The sequence below is a fragment of the Cervus canadensis genome, chromosome 7, assembly GCF_019320065.1.
Source record: "Cervus canadensis isolate Bull #8, Minnesota chromosome 7, ASM1932006v1, whole genome shotgun sequence".
Classification (NCBI taxonomy): domain Eukaryota; kingdom Metazoa; phylum Chordata; class Mammalia; order Artiodactyla; family Cervidae; genus Cervus; species Cervus canadensis.
Window position 1 is genome coordinate 25,484,625 of NC_057392.1, and position 27,657 is coordinate 25,512,281.

General features: G+C 45.1%; 1 protein-coding gene and 1 pseudogene across 3 annotated transcripts; one reads left to right on the forward strand and one right to left on the reverse strand.

Annotated features, from left to right (window-relative positions):
• SETD4 (SET domain containing 4) lies at nucleotides 1-26,670 on the reverse strand. Of its 3 annotated transcripts, none has more exons than XM_043474680.1 (11): nucleotides 26,233-26,670; nucleotides 23,431-23,600; nucleotides 19,574-19,669; nucleotides 14,749-14,786; nucleotides 9,915-10,003; nucleotides 7,951-8,380; nucleotides 7,001-7,175; nucleotides 5,251-5,332; nucleotides 4,286-4,366; nucleotides 1,159-1,282; nucleotides 1-274 (listed from the first exon to the last, which is right to left on the reverse strand). In XM_043474680.1, exons 2-11 carry the CDS (start codon nucleotides 23,501-23,503, stop codon nucleotides 140-142), a joined length of 1,323 nt encoding a protein of 440 aa, XP_043330615.1. In that variant the 5' UTR covers nucleotides 23,504-23,600; nucleotides 26,233-26,670; the 3' UTR covers nucleotides 1-139. The 3 variants fall into 3 exon arrangements, with proteins under 3 accessions (XP_043330615.1, XP_043330616.1, XP_043330617.1); XM_043474681.1 differs by lacking the exon at nucleotides 26,233-26,670 and adding an exon at nucleotides 25,624-26,174; XM_043474682.1 differs by lacking the exon at nucleotides 1,159-1,282.
• LOC122445652 lies at nucleotides 20,868-20,953 on the forward strand (annotated as a pseudogene).
• Nucleotides 26,671-27,657: the final 987 nt, after the last annotated feature.

The following is a 27,657-nucleotide window of genomic DNA, read 5'->3' on the forward strand; positions in this document are numbered from 1 at the left end:
TAGGACTGAGCAGATAACTGTTTAATAGAAACTCTTCATTGACTCTCAGTGAGTCCATATAAAATAAACCTGAGTTAAAAAATGTTTAAAGAAGTCACACCCACCAGAGGAGGTGACCTTACACACGTGGTAAAGTGTGTTATGTAAAAGCTGTTTGCAAGGTGATCAGGGCCTTGGCAGAGGCCTGGAGAATCTTCAACTCTTCGGTCCACAGTGTTTCTACCAAAGTCAATTGGTTCATCAAAGCCACTTCTTCATCCTTCATGCGAGAAACCTGGAAGTTATTTTTAAATGTTTTTTTTAGTGTAGTAAAATACACCTAAGATTTAAGACCCTGATCAGTTTTAAATGCACGATTCAGTGGCAGTAAGTACATCCACAGTGTTGTGAAACCACAGCCACCATCCATCGCCAAGACTTTTTCATCTTCCCAAACAGAAACCGCACCCAATAACATTAACTCCCCACCTCCTCCTCCCCAAATCCCTGAGAACCACTAGTCTGCTTTCTGTCTCCATAAATTCTGGAATACCAGACCTCTCATTTAATTGGAATCATACAATATCTGTCTTTTCATGTCCTGGTTTATTTCACGCAACACAATGTCTCCAAGGTTCAATAAAATCATTTTTTAATCCCAGTCATGTTTTCATTCAAATGAGCTGATCCCTCATTTAATTAAAACATTCACCACACAAAGGGGAAAAAGAATACCTTAAAAATCTATGAAAAAGAATTCATGCACTAATTTACCTACTAAAAGGTATGTGTGTGCTATGTGCTAAGTCACTCAGTCGTGTCCGACTCTGTGACCCCCGTGGACTGCAGCCCACCAGGCTCCTCTGTCCATGGGATTCTCCAGGCAAGAATATGGGAGTGGGTTGCCAGGCCCTCCTCCAGGGGATCTTCCCCACCCAAGGGTTGAACCCATGTCTCTTACATCTCCTGCATTGGCAGGTGGGTTCTTTACCACTAGCACCACCTGGGAAAACCACTAAATGGTATAAACACATGTAAATAGTCAAAAACACAGATTACATCAGTGTGTATTTATTAAGGCATCAGCAGCACCCCAATAAGGTGGTCTATTCCTATCCAACAAGTACAAAACAACTTCTCAATCAAAACACTTAAGAACAAGATATTCCTGAATAATACCTTTTGAAGCACAGCATTAGTCTCCTCTATGAAATAATGGCATATTTTCTGGGCTACGTCCAAACTTGTCTTCTCATTTGTATCAGAAATGATTTCCCCAAGAAGTACTTTTTTCCAGCATGTACTAGAACCAAAAATGTTCAAGGTCATTTCAGGAGGTTCTCACAAATAAAGGCTTTTCCACTTCAACACAACACTTGTCCTATTTTTCCAAAAACATAATAAAACTCATTCCATCAGCACAGTCCCTCAAACCTCCTGCCAAAGTGCAGGTCCTGAGTTGAAGCAGACACAGTAGACAAGAAACAAGGAATCCTGAGGCTCAGAAGCAAGGAGCTGAGATTTACTAGCATCACAGTCCTTTGGCTCACGAGTAAGCGGAGCCGCATCCACCTGCCACAGGGAGAGAACAGAGGACAGATAAGAAGGTGAGTCCAGAGCCAGAGGACCACGGACTAAGGAGCAAAGTCGTGGGGAGGGGGGGTTATTTTCTTCAAATGACAGCATCTCTTGTCATTAAAAAAAAAAAAAAAGAAGACAAACTCAACACGACAAACACACGACGTGTTTCACCAAGTAAAATGCTCAACAGATGGAAAAAAGGAATCTACCATGAAGTCTTTTTCACCATGCAGTCATGCCAATTTTATACTAAGAAAGTCTGTAGGAAATGGGGCTTGGTGGTTAGTGGGGACACAACTTTCTGCAGGCAGAACAGTGCTGCTGTGCCCGGGGAAGGCAAGACACTGAGCAGGAGGCAGCCAGGCCAAAATCGACATGCCGGGAAGAAGCACAAAGAGGGAGGAAGCGGGGTGGACAGGTTCCGGATGCGGAGAACATGGACGTGGGCGCGGCCGAGGAAGAAGAGACAGGTGAGGGCTGCACCTTCTGAGTGCAGGGCACAGAAGTCACTGAGAAATTCCCCACAGCCAAGTCACACAGATATAAAGTCTCAGATGTCTTTAGCTTTAGAGACGATGGTGGCAACCTCAGGAGCCAACAGGTTCTAAGGAAAGGAGGGAGGGAGGAAGGGAGGAAGAAAGGACATTGCTATGTGCTGGGCACAGGGTTTCCTACGCAACTGCTATCTGTTTTAACCCTCATGACTGCCCAGCAAAGAAAGCATTATTATCCCCATCTTTTAGACACAAACTGAGAATCCGGAACAGTGAGGAACTGAGCCTAAAGTGACAGGCAGAAATAAGTGTGCAAACACCAGTCAGGCAGAATCCCAAATGCACGCTTCCTCTGCCACACAGCTCCAGTCAGTCAGAAAGAACTCCAAGGGAAGGCTTCCCTGGTGGTCCAGGGGTTAAGAATCCTCCTACCAATGCAGGGGACACAGGTTCGATCAGGGGGCTGGGAAGATCCCACGTGCCTCCAGGCAGCTATGCCTGTGTACCACAACTACTGAGCCCATGCTCTAGCGCCTGAGTCACAACTAGTGAGACTGTGCACAGCAACTATACAAGCCCGAGGGCTCTAAAACCCGAGCTCTGCAACAAGCAGCCAGCCCAATGAGAAGTCCATGCACGGCAACTAGAGAGAGCAACCCCAGCTCTCCTCAACGAGAGAAGGCCCTCCTGCCTGCCGCAACGAAGACCCAGAACAGCCAGTAATTAAATAAACAAAAATTTTTAGGGAAAAAAAAAAAAAGAACTCCAAGGGAAGGAAAGAGCCCTCAGCAGGACCCCTGGGAAAGACCCAGTTGCTTTTTTTAAATCCGAGGTTGACATGTCTTGAAAAAGCACTCGTATCTTTTTCCAAGGAAGATGCAAAGAAACTTACGTAGTGGGTACACATGAGATAAAATGAAACGGGAGACGAATGGATGGGGAAAACAAGACAAAGGAAAGACGCAGGGAGGAAAGATGAGACGGCGAGTCAGGAATGAGTCGGTGATGACCCGCATGCCTTAAAATCCGGCACACTAGAATGGACCATTGATTTGCCTGAGTTTTCTAGCAAGCAACAAGACGAAGGCAGTGTGTCGGATACAGAATTCAGCGTCTACTGAGAAAAAACACGGTTTCTGGTGTGGAGACCCGGAGGGGGTGGTTTTTCTCTCCCAGAGTCCCTAGGGAAATGTAGGCAACGTCGCGAACGGAACGTCACAGGCGTGACGGAAGGAGCGCCGGCTGCTTCCAGGCGCCAAGCTGAGGGCTACATCTCGGGGCTAACGCACCGAATCCTCCTCACAGCTCGAGGACGGGTTCTGCCACTTCCAGGAAGTACCCCCCGGCGGAATCTCTCACCTGAGCTTCTGCTGAATAGCGGGCATTACTCCTCCCCGACTCCCTCGCAAGGGGCTCCGAGGCTTACAGCGCGGGCCTCTGACTACGCTTCCCATGCTAAAGGGAGGACCAGCAGCCTGCCGGGAGTGCTGAGGACCCGACCGGGATGCGCGTCTCCAGCATGGGCTCCTCTACCTGCCTGCCCTCCAGAGACACCCAGGGCTCTCCTCAGCGGGGGTCGGGGTCTGCCCTCAAGACGGAACCGGGCGAGGCCCGTGCTCAGGAGCCCTGTCTGCTTCTGGGGAAAAACCTACCTACTCGGAGACTCTCCTGTCCGTCAGTGCGCACACTTTCTGAAGTGTTCACCCTGAACAGCGAACTGCAGGTCACCCGGGTTGGGGGGGGGGGGGGGGGAATATCTGGAGAGAGACCAATTCTCAGGACTGTGCACTCAGATTATGACTCTAAAACCAGACACTTCCAGAAACCGTAGAAAGCTAGACATTCCCCACGCGAGGCAAGTTACACAAAGAATGTGCATGCTAAGTCGCTTCAGTTGTGTCTGACTCTGCCACCCCACGGACGGTAGCCCACCAGGCTCCTCGGTCCACGGTATTCTCCAGGCAAGAACACTGGTGTGGGTTGTCATGCCCTCCTCCAGGGGATCTTCCGGAGCCAGGGATTGAACCCGTGTCTCACCATCTCCTGCATTGGCAGGCAGGCTCTTTACCACTAGTGCCACCGGGGAAGCCCACACGAAGAATAAGCAGCCCCAGTATACAAGGGCGTTTCTTTCTCCTCTGAAACAGGGCGTTTGAGTGTCGGCCAAAACAAAAGCCAAAGTTATGTCCAAATTGTAGCGGCAGCTGGTGACCAACAGACAGGGGACTTACAATTCTTCAGCTTCCAGACATAACAATTTAAGAGCTGTGAGCAACCGCCAAGATGGTCCATCCCATCCAAAGGTCAGGTTCCTAAAGCAGAAAAAGGACAGGTCATGTATCGATCACTGAATCTCTGTGTCCTGCACATGAAACTAACACAACAATGTACATCAACTACACTGCCATACAAAATAAAAATTAATTTTAAAAAACGACAAATCCATCATTGTGACACTTCATTACACCCCAGTAAATGGCTCAAGGGCCACACATTTTTTTAAAGGGGCCGTTAAACATGGTGCAGCCCGCAGTCTTAGTTGCAGAGACAAAAGAGAAAAGTGGGTCTGCCGATACTTAACTAGAAAGCTCTTTCGATATGGTTAAGAAGCTGAAGCTGGATGAGGAGACCACAGTGAGACAGATGGAGAAGTGTCTGGGTTATCCTAAGGATCAAACCAACGGTGGCATCACAGCTAGCTTGGCCCTCACTCTGCTGCTGGACTATTGAGAACTGTTTTATCTAAAGAAGAAAATCTGCAAGGCTGGGGGGGGGGGGGTGGCGGGTCTCAAACCCAGTTTATCCTATTTGGTGTGGAATCACCTCAGCACCTCCCATCCCAAGAGCCTGGACCCAGTTGCTAGGTGACTGATGGCCAGGCTGGCTTGCAGGAGCGATGCCACGATGCCTGACTGCATGTCAGCAACAAGCACACAGGGCCACCAGTCAGGACATACAATCATTTAAGACATCAAGTTTCTATCTCAGGTCCCCAGAAAAGTCTCTTGTTAAGTATCTTCCCCTCGTTGTATGCCCCACCACACATCAAGCACAGTGTACTATATACAGTAAACGCTCAATAAATAGCTACCCGTCACCAGATCTGAGCCAGGAGGCCTCTCACACCTTTCAAAACCTGAACTCTCAATTTTTCATCAAGACTTCCTAAAGGAAAAATTTCAAGACAAACACTTACTCTATAAAGTCATGATCCTCCAAAATGGAAATCTTTTTGTTCATCTGTTTATCAGTGGATGGAAGATATTTAACAAGCATATCTGCATTAAAAAAAAAAAAAAAAATGAGGCTGAGATGTATAAAATTCAGGCAAAAAGGAAGACCCTTCTCAGCTTACTTTCCATCCCATCAGCAATTAAGACACATGTAAACAATTTTACCTCTCTCACATCAAAAAAAAAAATCTAGTCTTTTGGTCCAACTCAATGAGGTCATGACTTAGCCCTTGAAAGGCTGCAAGAATTACTAGACAGCAGACAAAACATCCACTTCCTCAGCTCCTGCTCCCATGAAGCAAATCAACCCACAAAATCTGGGAATGAAGACATGACAGCACCAGTGGGAAGCCACACCCACTGAAGTACAGGCTCCAATCATGAGGAAATGTTTCCAGGCTTCAGGTTTTTAAAAGTCAGAATTCAAAACTATCTGGATATTAGTGATTGCAATCATAAAACAACTAAAAATGATGATGTGAAAATTAACAAAGCTTTTTGGGGTAATAGGATAATGAAGGGTTTTTCTATTTTTTATAAAATTTTTTTATTTTTTTTCCTTACACGCAAAAATAAAGTGTGAATTTTGTTCAAAATATTTAACAAATCGATACTGCATGGTCATCAATATTAAAAGTTATTCTGATAATACAATGCTAGTCTCAAAGCTAGCTTTCTAAGAGACCCAGCAAGACCCAGTTTTTGCTGTCCTATTTCATTTTGAAAAACATTTTATTACTCTAGCTAGAGGATGGAGTGGTAGCACTTTGACCAAGTTTCTATTTCCACTGAACTTATATTAAAATTACTTCAAATTATACAGTTGGTAAAGCTTCAGCCATTTCTTCAACGCCTAGAAAACTGCTTCTCTGCTGCTTTAAGGGAAGGGGGAATAAATCAGCCTTCCATGTATTATTTTTAACACTATATTTGGAATTTTTACAACTTTAATATGTAAAGTATTTTTAAAATATGATGACAATGATGCTAAGTAACAACACAAATGGAATCCATTTTTTAATCACAGCCTTAAACCCCTTCAAACAAGGGTTGTGTGTAACATTTATCCTGTGATTGATGCAGTGTGATTACACACATTGGTATTTCATGAGTCCTTTTTACTTGGAACTCTCTAATCCTGCACTTTATTTTTTACAGTGTTCCCATTCTTTCTTCAATATTCATTTATTTATTGAGCTGCACCAGGTCTTGGTTGTGGCCCACAGCATCTTCGTTGTGTCATGCGGGGTCTTTAGGTGTGGTGCGCAGGCTTAGTTGTCCTGCAGCAGGTGGGATCTTAGTTCCCCAATCAGGGATCAAACCTGTGTCCCCGGCATCGCAAGGCAAGTTCTTAGCCACTGGATCATCATGGCAGTCAAGCCCCCCACTGCTCTATCTTTAGTGACAACATCTCAGTACAAAATTTCCATTTCTTGTCATCTATATTTCCCTAGGAGTTTTCCTTTGTTTTCATTCTACTGTCCAACCTAATGCAATAAAACTTTTCTTAGTTCTTAACTTCAATATGGATCAAAACTATGTTGCTTTTACTTCAACACTGAAATGACATGGTCAATAAGAATTAGTATAGCCCTACCTAGGAGAAAGTAACTGATACACATCTTAAGGTTTTGTCATTTTTATAAAAAAAGAACCAGACTGGCAGCAGGAAATCCAATTATGTTAGTGATGAGAACCAAAGTCAGTTCCAACCTTTTGAGACATAAACACAAGCATGAGGATTGCGGATGGAGACGAATCCGTACTCCAGAAGCAGGCGGTGGTTATCATGGGGGCCGTAGCAGATGAAAACCTCCTTGTGTCTGCCACAGCGTGTAGCTGTTCTAATTTCGTAACAGCGAGTTTCCTCATTAAATGCTGCTTTTACCTAGAAGAAAAAGACAAAGTGTAAAACATGTTTCTTAAAGCAAAGCAGAAAACCAAAAAGATTAACTGATCATAATCATTTAAGCAAGATGCAGCTTTCAAGTCCTCAGCACGGAATTTATCCACATGGAGAAAAAAATGCCACATCTGCATTTCTTTGGTTTGCCTCGATCTCACTCCACTGGGGATATAGTCATCTCCTTCAGGAGAGGGCAGAAGCCTGGGGAAGAAGAGGTCTCTAGCTGACTTCCAAAGAGGGATCCCGTCATGATTTCCCACAAGTATCCATCCAGTCAGAAACTGCTGGCTGAACACCTCCTCCATTCCAGGCTCTGTGCTGAGCACTGTGGTTATACCAAGTGCAAGGTAAAAGCCCTGTCTTCTAAGGCTGCAGAGGTCCAAGGGAAAGGAGCGAGACCCTCAGCGATCACAGCTAAACCTGAGAGCTATGCCACCAAGTGTGGAAGGGAAAGAGACAGGAAAGCAAGTGAGGCTTTGGTCCGAGGTCTGAAAGGACCGGGAGCTGCTGGTTCAGACCCTCCAGGGGACACAGCACCAGACTCTGCAGGCCTGGAGAGCAGAGTCGGGAACCGGAGCAAAGGAAAAGTATGCTAGGAGGGGGAGACAGGGTCAGGAGGAAGGACAGGAGCCTACCTGACCTGACGGCAGGGAGGCTGACCAGCTGCACTGTTCCCTGGGGCTCTGCTCACTCCTCCGGTCCCAGGTTCTACACGGCCCTACTGAAACTGAACCCGGTCCCCCGGTGGATGTCTCACCTGGACGTCTGGGCTGTGGTTCAGCAGATCCAGGTAGGGGGCGAGTGCGCAGGTGTCTGGCTCTGGGGAAAGGCACAGCCGCGGCGGGCGCTTCATGTACACAGCCCTGGTGTTGACGGTGCACCAGGCCCACCGCAGGGCGCGGTAGCTAAAGATGCTCTCAATGGCCTCAGAAAACAGAGGCTGCAGGGAGGAGAAAAAGCCTCGAGAAGAAGAAAAGAACTCCCGCACGTGGCTTCTCTGCTCCCAGGCCTTTGCTTTCAAAGGGCTGGGAAGAAGATTCACCACTTCTGGCTCCAAACAAACTGGGCAGGTGTAGGCCTTTGGTAAAACCTCCAGGTAAGGCTTCCAGGGAGACCGATCCCCAGCGTGCTTTTCTGACACTAAAAAGGTACACAGAGCCAGCAGAGGAGATGGAGGAGGCTGCCACCTTTTAAAATGAAAATCCAGATTGGAAGAGTTACTTTCATTCAAAATATGGAATAAGCAAGAGATGCAGACATCCGAGGGCTTAGTTCTGCTTCCAGAGGGGCTGTAGCCAAGTGGTCAGTATACTCCATGTTCACTGAATGCATCCAAGGGAGGGTCTTCCTTCCTCAAGAGCCTCCTCCTGGGACCAATACATCCCAATACAAAGACCATGAACAAGCCACACTGACATAAGAACTGGCTCACTAGCCTGAGTTCCAGCTTTGTTTGCAAGAGATTACTTTCTGCAAAAACCTCTTTGCTTCCAACTATTCTCCAGTTTTAAAGCTGGTGCTGGAATTTCACTTGTTTCACTTTAGTAAGGATATAAAATTGGGGGAGACAGGCAACAATTGGTAGAAAGAACATAGATGTGCCCCATTTGACACAGAACCCACTGGGCACCTGTAGCTATTCCAACTCTTGTTTTTTAGTTAAATAATATTGAAAATTCAATTCCCAGTCATAGGAGCCACATTCCAAGTGCTCGTTGGCCATATGTGGCTACCATCCTGGAGAATTCAACATGAAACATTTCTATCACTGCGAAAAGTTCCATTGTGCAGTAATAACCCAGGCAGAAAACTGAATAAGCTCATTATATACCTGTTACAGTTCTGAAGTTTTTGGTATTATACTCACCCATCCTATTGCAAATTATATATTGCTGTATTTTTGTTTATTACAGATAAAAAGAGCTCATGTTGCATGAGTGTACTTAGAAAAGTTTTCATTAATCCTTCAAAGTTCAGATTCCTATGTAACCATGCATTCTACTCAAAATTCCAGAACACAGAAAATGTTAGTACCAAGAGCATCCTTGGCTCTACTCAGGCTCATGAAAATGTATCAGCTTTCTTACAAAAGTAAGCCAGAGGGGCTTACCATGGGTTGAGAAACAATACAATATTTCAACCTTTATCATTTAGAAACCTCTTATCCTGAGGACCTTCCTCAATCTCTCCTCGGAAACCCACCCAAAAGAGAGACCCTCCCTATAACATAAGCCAGAAGATAGTTTTCAGCTCCTATGTTGGCCTCCTCTCTTCTATGCCAGATCTACCCAGCCCCTTCATATTGTCAACAGCTCCTCATAGCTGAAGGAAAATTCAAGCAAGTACAGTTAAGGGAAAACTGAAAGCGTAAATAACACTTGTCAAGACCTAAATGGTGGAGGAGGAGTGGAGTGCTGTGCGTCAAGGCACTCAGTTATGGTGTGTATGTCTATGCTCCCATTTAATCCTCATTTTTTAGTAAGGTCAGCTCTGGATTCAAATCCACTTCCCAAGCAGCCTATTAACAACCTTAAAAATGCAGTTTACCATGAATTAAGAGCCAGCTTCATAGAATAAACTTCTCACATCACTGCTGATATATACTAGCCACACAAAGGGACTGGGTCCTAATGGACTATGTCTTAGCTGACATACTTGCTGACGATATAAACTTGAAAAGAGAAACATCCACGCCAGATGAGCAGGTGAGCGGTCACTTACTTAGCAATGTACGCCCCTAAGTAGCTTCTGATCACTGTGTCCGTGGTGAGCAGGCATCTCTCAGGCAATGAGATAATCGTCTGTCCCTCCTTACCAGAAAGAAAGTAAAGTTTAGAACACCCCTGCCTGGGGGAGGACCTGAGTGAATCTTCTGAAGTCCCTGATTCCACAATCATCTACTAAGAACCCAGCGGAGCCCAACCACAGAAAACCAAAGAGCCTTCCAGGGGACAGGCTCCCCGGGCCGAGTCAGCAGACGCAGGCAAGGACTGCTCCCACGCCGGGTACTACAACCCCAGCAAGAGTTAGAGGTTAACTGTGTGACTGACACCCACCACCACTCAACCTTCCATCAGAAAGGAATGCACAAACTCTCCCGCGACTCAAGTCATAGTGTTCCTTCACGTTCTTACACCAGGAAATAGTGCCACCTACAGGCAACAGACAGAAACCACGCCAAAAATTTCTTCCAGTGAAATGCGCATGCCTGGATGTCTATTCCCAGAAACGGCATACTTGCCATATAACCTGTGACAAGTAGCTGCAGAAAAGGCAAGGTCGGCCCCCAGCACAAGAATTTCACTTGCTCACCTGCAAAAGTAGAGTTTTCAGTTTCTCCCACTGAGATAGAAACATAGAAAAATTAAGATATCAAGGACTAGACCAGTAGAAATAAAGCACTAAGCAGTGATCAAGACCATCCCCCAAAAAAAGAAATGCAAAAAGGCAAAACAGTTGTCTGAGGAGGCCTTTAAAATAGCTGAGAAAAGAAGCAAAAGGCAAATGAGAAAGGAAAGGTATACCCATTTGAACGCAGAGTTCAAAAGAATAGCAGAGAGAGATAAGACTTCCCTGGTGGCTCAAATGGTAAAGTGTCTGCCTACAATGCAGGAGACCCAGGTTCGATCCCTAGGTTGGGAAGATCCTCTGGAAAAAGAAATGGCACCCCACTCCAGTACTCTTGCCTGGAAAATCCCATGGATGGAGGAGCATGGTAGGCTATGGTCCATGGGGTAGCAAAGAGTCAGACACAACAGAGCAACTTCATTTTTCACTTTCCTCAGTGATCAATGCAAGGAAATAGAGGAAAACCAAAGAATGGGAAAGACTAGAGATCTCTTCTAGAAAATTAGAGATACCAAGGGAACATTGCATGCAAAGATGGGCACAATTAAGGACAAAAATGATATGGACCTAACAGAAACAGAAGATATTAAGAAGAGGTGGCAAGAATACACAGAACTATACAAAAAAGATCTCCATGACCCAGATAAGCACAATGGTGCAATTACTCACCTAGAGCCAGACATCCTGGAATGTGAAGTCAAGTGGGCCTTAGGAAGCATCACTACAAACAAAGCTAGTGGAGGTGATGGAATTCCAGTTGAGCTATTTCAAATCCTAAAAGATGATGCTATGAAAGTGCTGCACTCAATATGCCAGCAAATTTGGAAAACTCAGCAGTGGCTACAGAACCGGAAAAGGTCAGTTTTCATTCCAATCCCAAAGAAAGGCAATGCCAAACAATGTTCAAACAATGTTCACAATTGCACTCATCTCACATGCTAGCAAAGTAAAGATCAAAATTCTCCAAGCCAGGCTTCAACAGTACATGAACTTGAACTTCCAGATGTTCAAGCTGGATTTAGAAAAGGCAGAGGAATTGCCAACATCTGCTGGATCATCAAAAAAGCAAGAGAATTCCAGGAAAACATCTACTTCTGCTTTATTGACTACACCAAAGCCTTTGACTGTATGGATCACAACAAACTGGAAAATTCTTCAAGCGATGGGAATACCACACCACCTGACGTGCCTCCTGAGAAATCTGTTTGCAGGTCAAGAAGCAACAGTTAGAACCAGACATAGAACAACAGACTGGTTCCAAATAGGAAAAGGAATAAGTCAAGGCTATATATTGTCACTCTTCTTATTTAACTTATATGCAGAGTACATCATGAAAAATGCCAGGCTGGAGGAAGCACAAGCTGGAATCAAGATTGCTGGGAGAAATATCAATAACCTCATATGCAGATGATATCACCCTTATTGCAGAAAGTGAGGAAGAACTAAAGAGGCTCTTGATGAAGGTGAAAGAGGAGTGAAAAAGTTGGCTTAAAACTCAACATTCACAGGGTGCTCAGGGCTGGTGCACTGTGATGACCCTGAGGGATGGGATGGGGAGGGAGGTGGGAATGGGGGTTCAGGATGGGGAACACATGTACACCCATGGCTGATTCATGTCAATGTATGGCAAAAGCCATTACAATATTGTAAAGTAATCAGCTTTCAATTAAAATAATTAAAAAAAAAAACTCAACATTCAGAAAACTAAGATCATGGCATCCAGTCCCATCATTTCATGGCAAATAGATGGGGAATTAATGAAAACAGTGAGAAATTATTTCTTTGGGTTCCAAAATCACTGCAGATGGTGACTGCAGCCATGAAATTAAAAGACACTTGCTCTTTGGAAGAAAAGTTATGACCAACCTCGACAGCGTATTAAAAAGCACAGACATTACTTTATCAATAAAAGTCCATCTAGTCAGAGCTATGGTTTTTCCAGTAGTCACGTATGGATGTGAGAGTTGGACTATAAAGAAAGCTGAGCACTGAAGAACTGATGCTTTTGAACTGTGGTGTTGGAGAAGACTTGAGAGTCCCTTGAACTGCAAGGAGATGCAACCAGTCCATCCTAAAGGAAAGCAGTCCTGAATTCTCATTGGAAGGACTGATGCTGAAGCTGAAACTGCAACACTCTGGCCACCTGATGCAAAGAACTGACTCCTTGGAAAAGACCCTGATGCTGGGAAAGACTGAAGGCAGGAGGAGAAGGGGAGGACAGAGGATGAGACAGTTGATGGCATCACCAACTCAACAGACATGAGTTTGAGCAAGCTCTGGTAGTTGGTGATGGACAGGGAGGCCTGGCACGCTGCAGTCCATGGGGTTGCAAAGAGTCAGACACAACTGAGTGACTGAACTGAACTGAAGAAACCAGATAAAAGATCTTGCTTTCATCATAACTTACACCTACGTTGTTTAAACATTTCAGCCAAAAGTCTCCTGGTTTCATTTTCTGGTCTCCTCATCTGTCAATCAAGACTGAGCTGGGACTTTCCCAGTGCTCCAGTGGTTAAGAATGTGCCTGCCATTGCAGGAGACATGGGCTCAGTCCCTGGTCTGGGAGGATCCCACATGCCACGGAGTAACTAAGCTCATGCACCGCAATGGCTGAACCCCACATGCCTAGAGCTCGTGCTCCACAACCAGAAAAGCCACCGCACCACACAAGGAGTGGCCCCCGCTCGCTGCAACTAGAGAAAGCCCATGCACAGCAACAAAGACAGTGCAACCAAAAACATTTTTTTTTTAAATTTTTTTAAAGAACAATTATCTTCACACACACAAAAAAAGACTGAGTTGGTATGGTCACTAATATCCCTTCCTGCTCTGACATGCCATGTCAACAACAAAGAAAACTCTGAATACAATGTTCTATATCTTGATTGAGATAAATGTCTTCACCATCAAAAGCCCATCAAACTGGACACTTAAAATGTGTGTATTTCACTATGTGTAAAATACATCTCAATTTTCAAAGTTTTTGCGAAAAAGCCACAATTCAAAGTACATGTAAAGTAACTGCCAAACACCATTTCCTGATCCAAACAACAACTACCCATAGTCACCACTATATTCATGAGAGGTGTATTTCTCATCTTCAAAGCCTGCTACAGAATAGTCATATACCACCCCGCAAAAAGAAAAATACTGCTCAACAATGTGAATGGTAAATGTACTTAAGACTATTCAACTGCACACTTAAAAATGGTTTTGATAGTAAATTTTATGTTATGTGTTCAGTTCAGTTCAGTCACTCAGTCGTGTCTGACTCTTTATGTGTATTTTACCACAATTAAAAATGAAAAAAAAAATTACGATAGCATAATAGAATTACAACTTTAAAAGCTACCATTCTTTAGGTTAAAGGTACAGACACAGCTGGGTTTTATCTAAATTAAGGAGTAAACATAAAACAATTTTTAAACAGAAAATTTAAATAATTACAAATAAGGAATTCATGTCTAGCTCTACAGAAAACTGTGCATTGGACGTCCTTTAAATAGCACGGAAGAACTAAAACAGACCTTGCAGAGCAGCTATGTCATTTCCTTGCTCGCTGTCCAGCCTTGGAGACCGAAGCCGAGAGGGTCAGGGGCCTCGCCTGGCGGAAGGGGACCCCTGGACAGGCCGAGAGGTCCCCTCCCCTGCCTGCTGGGCTGCTGGGTTCTACTTACTCCAGAGGCTCAGATTTGAGCAGCTCCCCTCCAGCCCCAGCCCACCCTCAGCACATTTAAAACACTATCAGACTTACAAAACCTGCTGCGGCAGAGATGGCTAGTCATGCACCCCAACATGCTTTCCCTTCTTGCCCTCCCTGGGCGCTGGCAGGTGAGATGCAGCTGGAACTTCATAGCTGAGCGGAAGCCCGCCCCTCCTCACCCCTTGCTCCCTCTTGCTACCCCCTGGAGCTACACCCAGGGGCTACACCCTGGAGCTGAGCTGATGGAGGCCGGACCACCACACCGGCTCAGGACCACCTACCCAGGCTCGTGACCTGACGGCCAAAGAAACATGTGGTCTGTGACCTTGGCTTTGTTTCTTACATGCAGCAAACAGTTCTGACAGAACTGTATTCAAAGCCATCCATTAAGTTAAAAAAAAAAAAAACTTGTATGTCTAAAATATTTTTAATTCATTTGACTTGAACCCCAAAACCAAGCAGAAACATCCACTTTGGGTTTCAAGGTAAGAGAGAAAATCTCACCTGCAGGGACGTCTTGCTCATCAGTCCTCTTCCTGTACCTACAAACGCAAAGAGAGAAAAAAAGGATAAATCCTATGACAGCTTCAAGGTCTTAGGGATACTATTCTGCATAAGAGATGTGGGTGAATTTCAAAATGACACAAAGCTGAAGCAGAGTGTCTCTCATCCTTTGACTCCCCGGGGAAACCAAGGATCAAGAAGCTATTCTGGACAATGTCTCAACCTCCTTTTGGGTTTATGATCCTTGAAGGGCAAAGTCTGCCTTAGATGTGACACCTAAAGATTGATCACCCTCAAGCAGAAAAGGTGCTGGGTCTTATACAGGCCACCTGAGGCTGGACTCTCTCCCCTGTGGTCTCCTGGCTGAGGTGGAGGACCAACTCCCCAGGATGCCCACCCAACTTCCGAGGCTGGACCCGCAGGTTACTTCTACCCGTTATTAGACCCAGTGCTCTGAAGGAATGTAAAGTCTTTGGCTGAATGACCACTAAAGCCCACTCAGGTGCCACAAAGCCTAGGGCTGTGCCCTCCCCTCCCCAGACAGACAAGCCATGAGGTGCGCTCCCCTTGACCGGACAAGCCACGAGCCTCACTTTCCTTGACAGGACAAGCCACGAGCCGCGCTCTCCTTGACCTGACAAGCCACAAGCCGCGCTCTCCTTGACCTGACAAGCCACGAGCCGCGGTCTCCTTGACCTGACAAGCCACGAGCCGTGGTCTCCTTGACAGGACAAACCACAAGCCGTGCTCTCTTTGACACTCAAGCCATGAGCTGCGCTCTCCTTGACTATACAAGCCACAAGCTGCGCTCTCCTAGACAGGACAAGCCATGAACCGTGCTCTCTTTGACCGGACAAGCTCGGTGAGGTAGATCCAGGACCAGCTGCTCCCACGAGCCAAAGCCTTGACCAGAGCACAGTCACGACACTAGCTTCCCCGGTGGTTTTGGCAACACCACCAACATCTGTAAGTTTACCCCTCCGTGCCCAGGGCTCCCCTCCTGCCACAGTCACCTGACAGCTTTTCTGGAAGAGATGGGCAGGATATGACCTGCAATCATTATATGAACTCTCTCTCTCTAGTCATCTTCTCAAAACCACGGTTTCTGACTTTTTTCTCTCTGCTAGTCATTGTGGTTGTTCAGTCACTAAGTCATATCCGACTCTTTCTGACCCCACGGACGGCAGCATGCCAGGCTTCCTGTCCTTCACTGTCTCCCGAAGTTTGCTCAAACTCTCAGATAGGAGGGAATATAATACAGTGAAGGTCAATGCCTGTGGGCCTAACGGGAGGTCCTAGATCATGAAGAGAATTCTTGCCTCGAGTCCGGAATCAGGTGTCTGGCAAGTTTAATTTGATGAGTAGTCCTTCCTACCTAGAAGCATACTGTCTGCTCAAACACATGCTTCTGGTTCTAAGAACTTAATTTCTTCTGTGTGTCCCACAGTAAAGTTAATCATCCCTGTGGGCCAGAACCTTTAAGAACCCTTAAATGGGAGGAATTTTTTCCTGTGGAGTCCCTGGTGGTTCAGCTGGTAAAGAATCCACCTGCAATTCGGGAGAGCTGGGTTAGATCCCTGGGTTGGGAAGATCCCCTGGAGAATGGAATGACTACCCACTCCAGTATTCTGGCCTGGAGAATTCTCTGGACTACACAGTCCATGGGGTCGCAAAGAGTCAGAGAAGACTGGGCAACTTTCACTTTCATCCTTTAAATTTCATGTGCTAATTTAAGTGGAAATTCCTATCTAAACATATATGAACAGAACTCGGCAGATGGAATAAATCCAGAAGGTACTTTACCTATATGTCCACAACACAGTGTTCAATAGACCAGAAAACAGATCACAGTAACTTGTACTTACTAAGGTAAGGTAGGAAGTGGTCATTAGAATGTTACTAGACTACTCACGGCCTTATAATTTCTGCTGCCATCTATCCGAGAGGCCCAGATTTGGACAGTGCTTTTAGTGTTAAAAGGAAATATTGGAAAAAAATAAAAATAAAAGGAAATAACGGGGTCAGCTCCCAAAGCATAAATCAGATCAAAGTCTAAAGACTGAATCTTGATTCTAACTTGGGAATCCTGCCGTGATGCTCCACAAACTAATTCCCCAGAATTTCATACATTTTGACAGACTCCCATGAATATTCTCTCTGATCCTACGCTGATTAAAAGCTAAAGATATAGGAAGCACTTAGGGAAGGTGTTGTGGACTGACTGTTTGTGTCCCCTTAAATTCAAGTGTTGATTTCCTAACCTCTAATGCAACAGGTTTAGGAGGTGGGACTTCTGGTAAGTGACTAGGTCAAGGGTTGAGCCCTCATGAATGGAATCTGTGCCCTTGTAAGAAGAGAGAAGAGAGCTCCTCTCATGAGGACACGAGAAGATGGCAATTCACAAAGCAGGAATCAGTCCTCACTAGATACTGAATCTGCCCGCACCACAATTTTAGACTTCTTAACCTCCAGAACTGCCTGAAATAAATTGCTGTTTAAGCCACCAGGTCTATGGTAATTGGTTACAGCAGCCCACACTGAAGAAGGTTCCCTGCCCCGAGAATTCTAAGTGCTGGGTTCTGCTCACTGCTGAACCACTTTGCTTTAGCTCCTCCATCACCATGAATCTGGACGTGGGCTCAGAGGAAGTTGCTGCCACTTTTAAAACGGCTCACTCTTCACTGCTCTAAATCATAGACAGATTACTTATTTTCAGGTATTCGATTGAAACCATATGCCAATTCTGGCTTGATCATTTTAAATCTATCCTTCTTAAGGCAAAGTGACACTCAGGGAGTAGGCAGGCCTTAGGCACAGCAAGTCCACTCTGGACACTGCTTTTCTCTTGATCATCTCAAAGAATTCCACCCGGGACTTCCCTGGTGGCCGGTGGTTTAAGGCTCTGCCTGCCAAAGTAGAGGACACCGGTTCAATCCTTGATCCGGGAAGGTCCACATGCCCTGAAGCAACTGGGCCCATGCACCCCAACTACCGAGCCGGCGCAAGGGGAGCCTGTGCTCCGCAATAGGATGCCACCGCGATGAGAAGCCTGTGCCCGCAGCTACAGAGCAGCCCCTCAGCCCTGCTCGGGGCAACTAGAGAAAGCCCACGTGCAGCAACCAAGACCCAGCACAGCCAAAAATACGTGAAGTCTTTAAATACATTTATTAAGGAAAAAACTCCATTCGGTAAAATCTAAGAGCATGTTTTTTCCTAGGCATTCCCTGACACACAGAAAGTTAAACATTGTGTTAGAGGCTAATAAATATGATTCGTCATCATCAAAAAGGAGCAATCCTAACAGAGAATGGTTCAAAATCAAGTATTTTAGACCAACATCATCATGTATTACTGACACATAGGGAACAACTTCACACACATCCCCTCACTAGACCCTGACTAGGAGCACATGAGGTAAACAGTTTATCTTGCGGGCATATAAGGAAGTCAGTGTGCTCAAAGTTAAATTACCCAATGGGTACTTGAATGATCATTTTAATGGCCAAGGGGAACCTTCAGAGGCTTATGACTTAAGTATTCTATGAGGTGAAACGTCTGCACCTGCCCTGTGATACTGAACTTCGAGGCCCTCAGCTCACAACTGTCTCTGTGCTACGGCAAACCCAAAACCCGTTTGAGGAGCACATTGGTCCTCTCGGTGGTGACCTCAAGCCCACTCGTGGACAGAGCTGGGTGGCCTTGTCTGAAGACACATGCCCATAGCCGCCAGCTCCCCAACTTCTGTGAGAGAATGTTCCGGAAGTGAATGCTGACCCAAACTTCCTGGCAAGTTCCTCAATTTTCAGTAAATGTTAATCCAACCTTCACAGGGAAACTCCTCAACTTTCAGAAAAGAATATTTACCCATCCCTGTTCAGTGGCTGTGGACGCCAGGGCCACACAGGGGCTCCCCCTCCAAGGCTTGGTGCCGGGGGCAGCGCAGTTAAGGCTTCCCTCGGGGCTCCTCTCCTGGAGTCACCCACCCAGGGAATAAGCACCCCCGCTGGTTCTTTGGAACCAGCCGGCCTGAGAAAACTCCTGGGATGCACCTGAGCTAGGGGATAATCCCATCAGCTGCACAGGCTTGAAAATCTCACAAAACCACCACGAGCAGGTTGATAGGGTCACCAGTCCCCACGTTACATAGTGTCTTCCCTACAAAAACCCAGTGAAAACATTTCCCTCACGCTTATTTTCCAGAAATACCTATAGCTCTGATGAGTAAATGATTTAGTTGTGCTCACAGAACACTAAGATCCAGATAACTGACCATGTACACTGGGCTGCTGGACAGAGGAGTCAAATTGGCAGCCCGCCTCTGACAGGGCTATAGTTCAGTTCAGTCTCTCAGTCGTGTCCGACTCTCTGAGACCCCACGGACTGCAGCACACCAGGCCTCCCTGTCCATCATTAACTCCCGGCGTTTACTCAGACCCATGCCTGTTGAGTCAGTGATGTCATCCAACCATCTCATCCTCTGTCGTCCCCTTCTCCTCCTGCCTTCAATCAGGGGTACAAGAGGTCATGATTATGGCTTTTAGGTGTTATCCTTATCCCTGCCTTTATCTTATTTTTCTGTTCTCATTTCCCTTTTCTAAATTTTATTTCACCATTTCGGAAATAAATGTCCACAAGCCACTTAAAACTCATTTTCAGAATAAGGTAAAGTGTAAATAAATTACACCTACAAGGCAGGAAGCCTGCCACACAACAGAAGACATGCTCCCAGAAAGAATACAGCCCGCCTGCAAGAATCACCCTGGTTCTCCCATCACCTGGGCCCATGTGTCTCTCAGGAGACAGGTGAAGGAATGCCAGATCTTACCTGGAAAACGAGCAGGAATCAAGTTTGTATCTTCAAACTTCCTGTCTTTCAGCCACTTCTTAAGCTCTATAAATTCAGGCTTGTAGCTCTCATTCACTAATCAAGAGAGGAAAGAAAACCTGGTGACTAAAATCATTATATAATTGGATCACTCCAAACTGACAAGATGACTTTAAAATTCATATGGAAATGCGAAAGACCTGAAATAGCCAAAACCACTTTGAAATACTGATCTCAAAACTTTTTATCACTATAAAATGACAGTAACTAAGATTGTGTGATACCGTCATCAAGACAGAAAAAGAAATCAATGGAATAGAAACGAAAGTCCAAAACAGACCTACACATATGCTGACAACTGGTTTTTTTTTTTAATGCAAAGGCAATTCCATGGAGAAAGAACAATTGTTGTTTTTTTTTTTTTACTAAATACTGCTAGAACATTTGGAATAAACAAATCATGGGCGATAATTCATGTTAAAACAAAGACCTATTGATACATGTAACAACACAGAATTATCTCAAAATAATTATGCTGAGTAAAAGAAGACAGATTTTTTTAAATGCATACTATATAATTAAATAAAACCATAAAACACAAATCAATAGTGAAAGCAGATCAGTGGTTGTCTGAAGATGGAGGGAGGGAGGGTTCAAAGAGGTGCCAGATGAAAGGATTACCAAGGGAAATGAGAAACTTCTTAGGGTGATAAATAATGTTCATATCTTGACTTTGGTAATGGCCTCCTGTGTGTTTACATATGTCAAATTCTATCAAATACGTGACATTCATTGTGGGCTAGTTATACCTCAACGAAAGTGTTTTCTTAAGAAACATATGATCCAAAATATAAGGCTCCTAAAATAGGTTATCACAACCTAAAGAAAAGAGTTCACAGTAAGAGCATTGAAAAAGCAACTACTACACCCCCAGGACTGTTAACCACTGTGGAGGACATCCAACATGCTCTTCACCCTCGAGAGGTTAATGTTTTGGTTGGGTAAACAAGACTTCTACAAAAACCAAGTGGAAAACCAGAAGCATGGAAACCGGGTGACATTAGTGAGAACTGGAAATGGCATTACCGAAAACATAAGACCTCAACTCAGTCTCAAAGGTGAGAGAGAAACGCAACAAGCTGGGAGAAGGGAAGAAAGCTGGTTTGGCTGGAGAAAGACTGAGGAGTGGCAGATGTGGGGGAGGTTGGCAGAGAACATACTTTCAGCACAAGGAGTGGCGGGGGAGCCATTTAGAAAGGGAGTTGATGTCGAATAGCATACAAGAGACAATGAGGTGCTCGCTTCGGCAGCACATATATTAAATTGGAACGATACCTGCGCAAGGAAGACATGCAAATTCGTGAAGCGTTCCATATTTTTACACACCTATAGACACCTTATTTTCAACAAAGGAGGCAAGAATATACAACAGAGAAAAGACAATCTCTTTAACAAGTGGTGCTGGGAAAACTGGTCAACCACTTGTAAAAGAATGAAACTAGAACACTTTCTAACACCATACACAAAAATAAACTCAGAATGGATTAAAGATCTAAATGTAAGACCAGAAACTATAAAACTCCTAGAGGAAAACATAGGCAAAACACTGTCCGACATAAATCACAGCAGGATCCTCTATGACCCACCTCCCAGAGTAACGGAAATAAAAGCAAAAATAAACAAATGGGACTTAATTAAACTTAAAAGTTTTTGCACAACAAAGGAAACTATAAGCAAGGTGAAAAGACAGCCTTCAGAATGAGAGAAAATAATAGCAAACAAAGCAACTGACAAAGAATTAATCTCAAAAATATACAAGCAACTCCTGAAGCTCAATTCCAGAAAAATAAATGATCCAATCAAAAAATGAGCCAAAGAACTAAACAGACTTTTCTCCAAAGAAGACATACAGATGACTAACAAACACATGAAAAGATGCTCAACATCACTCATCATCAGAGAAATGCAAATCAAAACCACAATGAGGTACCATTACATGCCAGTCAGAATGGCTGCTATCCAAAAGTCTACAAGTAATAAATGCTGGAGAGGGTGTGGAGAAAAGGGAACCCTCTTACACTGTTGGTGGGAATGCAAACTAGTACAGCCACTATGGAGAACAGTGTGGAGATTCCTTAAAAAACTGGAAATAGAACTGCCATATGACCCAGCAATCCCACTGCTGGGCATACACACCGAGGAAACCAGAATTGAAAGAGACACGTGTACCCTAATGTTCACCACAGCACTGTTTATAATAGCCAGGACATGGAAACAATCTAGATGTCCACTGGCAGACGAATGGATAAGAAAGCTGCGGTACGTATACACAATGGAATATTACTCAGCCATTAAAAAGAATACATTTGAATCCGTTCTAATGAGGTGGATGAAACTGGAGCCTATTATACAGAGTGAAGTAAGCCAGAAAGAAAAACACCAATACAGTATACTAACGCATATATATGGAATTTAGAAAGGTGGTAACAATAACCTCACATGTGAGATAGCAAAAGAGACACAGATGTATAGAACGGTTTTTTGGACTCTGTGGGAGAGGGCGAGAGTGGGATGATATGGGAGAATGGCACTGAAACATGTAAATTATCATATGTGAAACAGATCGCCAGTCCAGGTTCGATGCATGAGACAGGGTGCTCGGGGCTGGTGCACTGGGATGACCCTGAGGGATGAGATGGGGAGGGAGGAGGGAGGGGGGTTCAGGATGGGGAACACATGTACACCCATGGCGGATCCATGTCAATGTATGGCAAAACCACTACAATATTGTAAAGTAATTAGCCTCCAATTAAAATAAATAAATCTATATTAAAAAAATAATATTTCCAATTTTAATAAGAAAAAAAGAGAGAGAGAGACAATGAGGCAGGACTTCCCTCGTGGTCCCATGGCTGACTTCACGCTTCCACTGCAGACGGCATGGGTTCCATCCCTAGTGTGGGAACTAAGCTCCTACATGCTGTGCAGTGCAACCAAAAAAAAAAAGAAGAAAGACAGAGGGTAACGGGTCTTTAAAACAAAAAAATAAACACAATGAGGATCCTGGAGGCTCCTAAACCAAAAAGGCAGCAGTCCCTTAGGAAAGTCAGCCTGACGGTGGCAACCGGAACTACCAACAGGCAAGAAAAACAAGGATGTGATGAAGAGCCGGCTGAGGTCACCTCTGGGTACATCAGAGGCGGAGAGGTTAATCGAAGAAAGACCAGGTGAGAGTGAGTGGGACATGGCCTATAGGGCAGAGAAGGCCACAGAGTCAAAGATAACCTCCAACGGAGCTGACGTGCTGCGGGTCAGCTGCGAGACATTTTAGTCACTTTCATCAAAAATAACAAGTGAAAAAAATAAATAAAAAATAACAAGTGCACTTATGCAGTCCTCTCCAGTGGGCCAAGTACTTTCACATACAGTATCTTGTTCAGACTGGGTTACACGGAACTTGAGATGATAAACTTATATCCAAACACTGATAACCTATAGGTAGTGAGAGGTCAGGCCTAGAATCAGAAACCTGGGAGTCATCCCCAGAGAAGACACAGTTGAAGCGATATATCTGTCATCCCACAAGGGTTTAAAAGAATAAAATGGCACTATTACAAAACAGTATTCTCTAAGAGGGCTTCCCTGGAGGCTCAAATGGTAAACAATCTGCCTGCAAGGCAGGAGACCCAGGTTGGGAAGATCCCCTGAAGAAGGGAACGGCTACCCACTCCAGTATTCGAAGTATTCTCTATGAATACTGCTCATGTGGCTTTGAGAAAAGCTCTGTGTATCTGTTAATATCAACGAGCAAAGGATTCCTTTTTTCATCACTGGCACCAAAAGAATCAAAACTGTACCTCCTCTTGATTCAGAACTTCTGAAGAGTTTTCGTCTTCTGATCCGGCTTGTTCTTCCTCCTCCGTTCTTCATACTAAAAATGAGGTTTCTGTTTAACTGTCCAAACTAAAACAAAAAGCATTTTCTTTGCTTTTCTTTCCAGTTGTATGACAATCACTGTTCTTTGTACCTGTAAGGATATAGATATACAAACCATTTCTCTAAAATGTTTTTGCATACAAATTGTTTATACTATGAGCTAAATCATGATCCCTGTGCAGTAACAGAATTACCATTATATTGGTCCCTCTAAAACAGTTTTATCTCAACTTCCTACTAAATGCTGATTAATCATGGAAATTCTCATTATCAAGTTCATAACTGTGTGCACATCTCAATGCTAATCAATGTTTATGAAGTAACAGCCTAACTGTACTCTGAATAAACAGTCACCATGCACATGAAAAGATGCTCAACATTGCTAATTATCAGAGAAATGCAAACCAAACTACAATGAGGCACCATCTCTCAACAGTCAGAATGGCCGTCATTAAAAAATCTACAAATAACAAATGCTGGAGAGGGTATGGAGAAGAGGGAGCCCTCCTACACTCTTGGTGGGAGTGTAAGTTGGTGCAGCCACTACGGAAAATAGTATGGGAAGTTCCTCCAGAAGCTAAAAGCAGAGTTGCTATACGATCCAGCAATCCCACTCCTGTGCATATATCTGAACAAAACTATAATTCAAAAAGATACATGCACCCCTATGTTCAAAGCAGCGTTATACACAATAGCCAAAACATGGAACCAACCTAAATGTCCATCTACAGATATGGTACATATATACAATGGAATACTATTCATCCATTTTTTAAAAAGAATGAAATAATGGCATTTGTAGTAACATGCATGGAACCAGAGGTTATCTAAGTGAAGTGAGCCAGAAAGGGAAAGACAAATACCATACAATGCCACTTATATGTTGATCTAAAATATGACATAAATGAACCTACCTATGACACAGAAACAGAGTCACACACAAAACAGACTTGTGGTTGCCTTGGGGGAGGGAGGCGAGGAGGGATGGATTGCACTGAGATGCAAGCTATTATATACAGAATGAATAAACAAGGCTTACAGTATAGCACAGGGAACTACATTCAATATCCTGGATAAACTATAATGGAAAGGAATATAAAAATATATATATGTGTGTTTATACATATGAATATATATATATATATATAGAATCACTTTGCCACACAGCAGAAATTAACACAACAGTGTAAATCAACTGTTCTTTAAAAAAACAGTATCAATGAAACCCCCATCTGCCCAGAAGTTGTACAAGAAAAAGAAAAAAAAAAAAAAAGGTTTCTCTTTCAGTGTGAAGTAATGACTTGTTCTTAAAACCAGGATCTGAAGTAAACATAAACTAAGTAGGTGGTTGCCAGAGATTAGGGAGAAAATGAGACCCAAGAAAGCAGACAAAGCAAAGAGATGATTATAAAATCTACAATGACCACCACAGTTTCTACATGTTACTTCCTCAGAAATACAAAAATGAAATCCATGAATCACACTGGCATGATACAGGTAATGGAGTACTATGAAGCCATTAACTGAAAGTACCTATGAAGATAGAAAAATATACAAGATGTATTAAGTGAAAAAACAAAGTTGCAGAACAAATTCAAAGACCCCTTACTGGTCTGTGTTGGGCACATTTTATGTTTACAAAACAAGAGGATTTAGGAAAATATTCAAAAGCGTACAAGGGGAGGGGGCTTTTACTATTCCTTCTGTAACTTCCTATTCTGACACATATATATATATATATATATAGGTACATAAGTGACATAATCCTAATATTACTTATGTGCATATTATGTGCACTTTAAGACTTCCCTGTAGCTCAGACGGTAAAGAATCTGCCTGCAACGCAAGAAACCCAGGTTCAATCCCTGGGTCGAGAAGATCCCCTGGAGAAGGAAACAGCAACCAACCCACTCCAGTACTCTTGCCTTGAGAATCCCATGGACAGAGGAGCCTGGTGGGCTACAGTCCGTGGGGGTGGCAAAGATTCGGTCACGACTGAGCAACCAACGCTAATAGTACTATGTGCACTTTAACCAAATCACTGTTTTTCTTAAATTACTAAAAATTACCAGGTAGCCCATGAATAACGAGACACGAATCCCAGGCTCTATTACCATACTATTCCTCTCCAGCGATGGAAGGTTCAGTGTTTCATCGACCCGAAGGTGGAGTCGGGCCCCAGGGCCCACCCCGGCTCGTCCCCTCGGCGTCCCCAGCGCCACTTCTGCGCACGGGCCGGGATGCCTCCGCGCGGACCCCCAAGACCCGAGGTCCGGGGAGCGAGGTGTGCACGTGGCGCCAGGGTGACCGCACGGCTGGCGGCACTGTCCTCGCCCCCCGTTCCCAGACGCCAGACTTGAGGCCGCCCCTCCGTTGGCACACACTCCGCACCTACCCCGCCCTGACCCCACAGCTCTGCCGCCGCTGGAGGACACAGGGCTGAGACCCCTGCTGCTTACAAACGCCCTGACTTAGGGCCCTTCACGTCGATTCTCGGGTCGACTTTCGCTAAATGAACGAGTCCCAAATACTGGGGGGCGTTAAGTTTAACGCGCAGCGGCATGGCAGGGGGTGGACGATCTGAATTCAGCTCTCTTTTTTAAATAAAAATAGAAGGGGAGCCCAAGAGAAAGCCGAGTCCCGTTACCCCGGCAACCGAGGCCCCGCCCCGGGAGTTGCCGACCGGCAAGCAGAGGCCCCGCCCCGGAAGTTTGCCAACGCACCTCGATACAGCTTCAAGACGGCGGTGGGCGGGCCCGAAGCGCTTGAACACCCGAAACAGCACGCCAGTTGCTCGCGAGTTATAGAAGCGGGCCGCAGCAGCAGGGGGAACAGCCGAGCGACGCCAGGCCCGTCTCTAGGCCCCACTGACCCAAGTCCTTGGTAGCCAGGCTGAGCTCTCGGCGCCGCGTGCCTCCGCCTACCGGCAGGTACATGCGCATTCTTCCGGGGCGGGGGGTGGAAGGGGACGGCACGGCTGACAGAGCTAGTTAGGGTCGTCCGAGGCTGGTCTAGGGGTAAGAAAACCCTGTGGCCCGTGGACCAGGAGTCTACGCTCGGAAAGCCGACCTGGAGCGTCTTTCCTTCGGTAGTCCCAAGGGAGGAGCAGCCAAGCGTGCGTCTGCCAGGCGGCCGCCCGCCCTCTGTCGCCAGACCACTTCCGCTTTTCCGGGGGCGGGCCTTGCAAGGCCAGGCCATCCCCCATTTCCGGGCTGACTTTGCTTCGACCCTCCGACTGTCCGTGGGCCAGAGCGCCCTGTCGCGTTCCTCTTCAGCCCAAGGGTACTTCAGGTCATCTGGCCCGGTTGGCTGTCCCAGGAACAGTGTAACTTCTCCCTACAGAAGACGGAATTCAATTGCTGCCCTACCCACTATTCAGTTCAGTCGCTCAGTCATGTGCGACATTTTGCAACCCCATGGACTGCAGAATGCCAGGCTTCCCTGTCCAACACCAACTCCCAGAACTTGTTCAAACTCATGTCCGTGGAGTCCGTGATGCCATACAAACATCTCATCCTCTGTCGGCCCGTTCTCCCGCCTTCAGTCTTTCCCAGGAACAGGGTCTTTTCCAGTGATTCAGTTATTTGCATCAGGTGGCCAAAGTATTGGCGTTTCAGCTTCAGCATCGGTCCTTACAATGAATATTCAGGATTGATTTCCTTTAGGATGCACTGGTTGAATCTCCCTGCAGTCCAAGGGACTCTCAAGAGCCTTCTCCAACACCACAGTTCAAGCGCATCAATTCTTTGGTGCTCAGCTTTCATTGTGGTCTAACTGTCACATCTATACATGACTACTGAAGAAACCCTAGCTATTGGTTTATATGGACTATACAGACTTTTGTCCAAAGTAATGACTCTGCTTTTTATTATGCTGTCTAGGTTGGTCATAGCTTTTCTTCCAAGGAGTAAGCGTCTTTTAATTTCATGGCTGCAGTCACCATCTGCAGTGATTTTGGAGTCCAAGAAAAGAAAGTATGTCACTGTTTCCATTGTTTCCCCATCTATTTGCCACGAAGTTATGGGGCTGGATGCCATGATCTTAGTTTTTTGAATGTTGAGTTTTAAGCCAGCTTTTTCACTCTCCTCTTTCACTTTCATCAAGAGGCTCTTCAGTTCTTCTTTGCTTTCTGCCACAAGGGTAGTGTC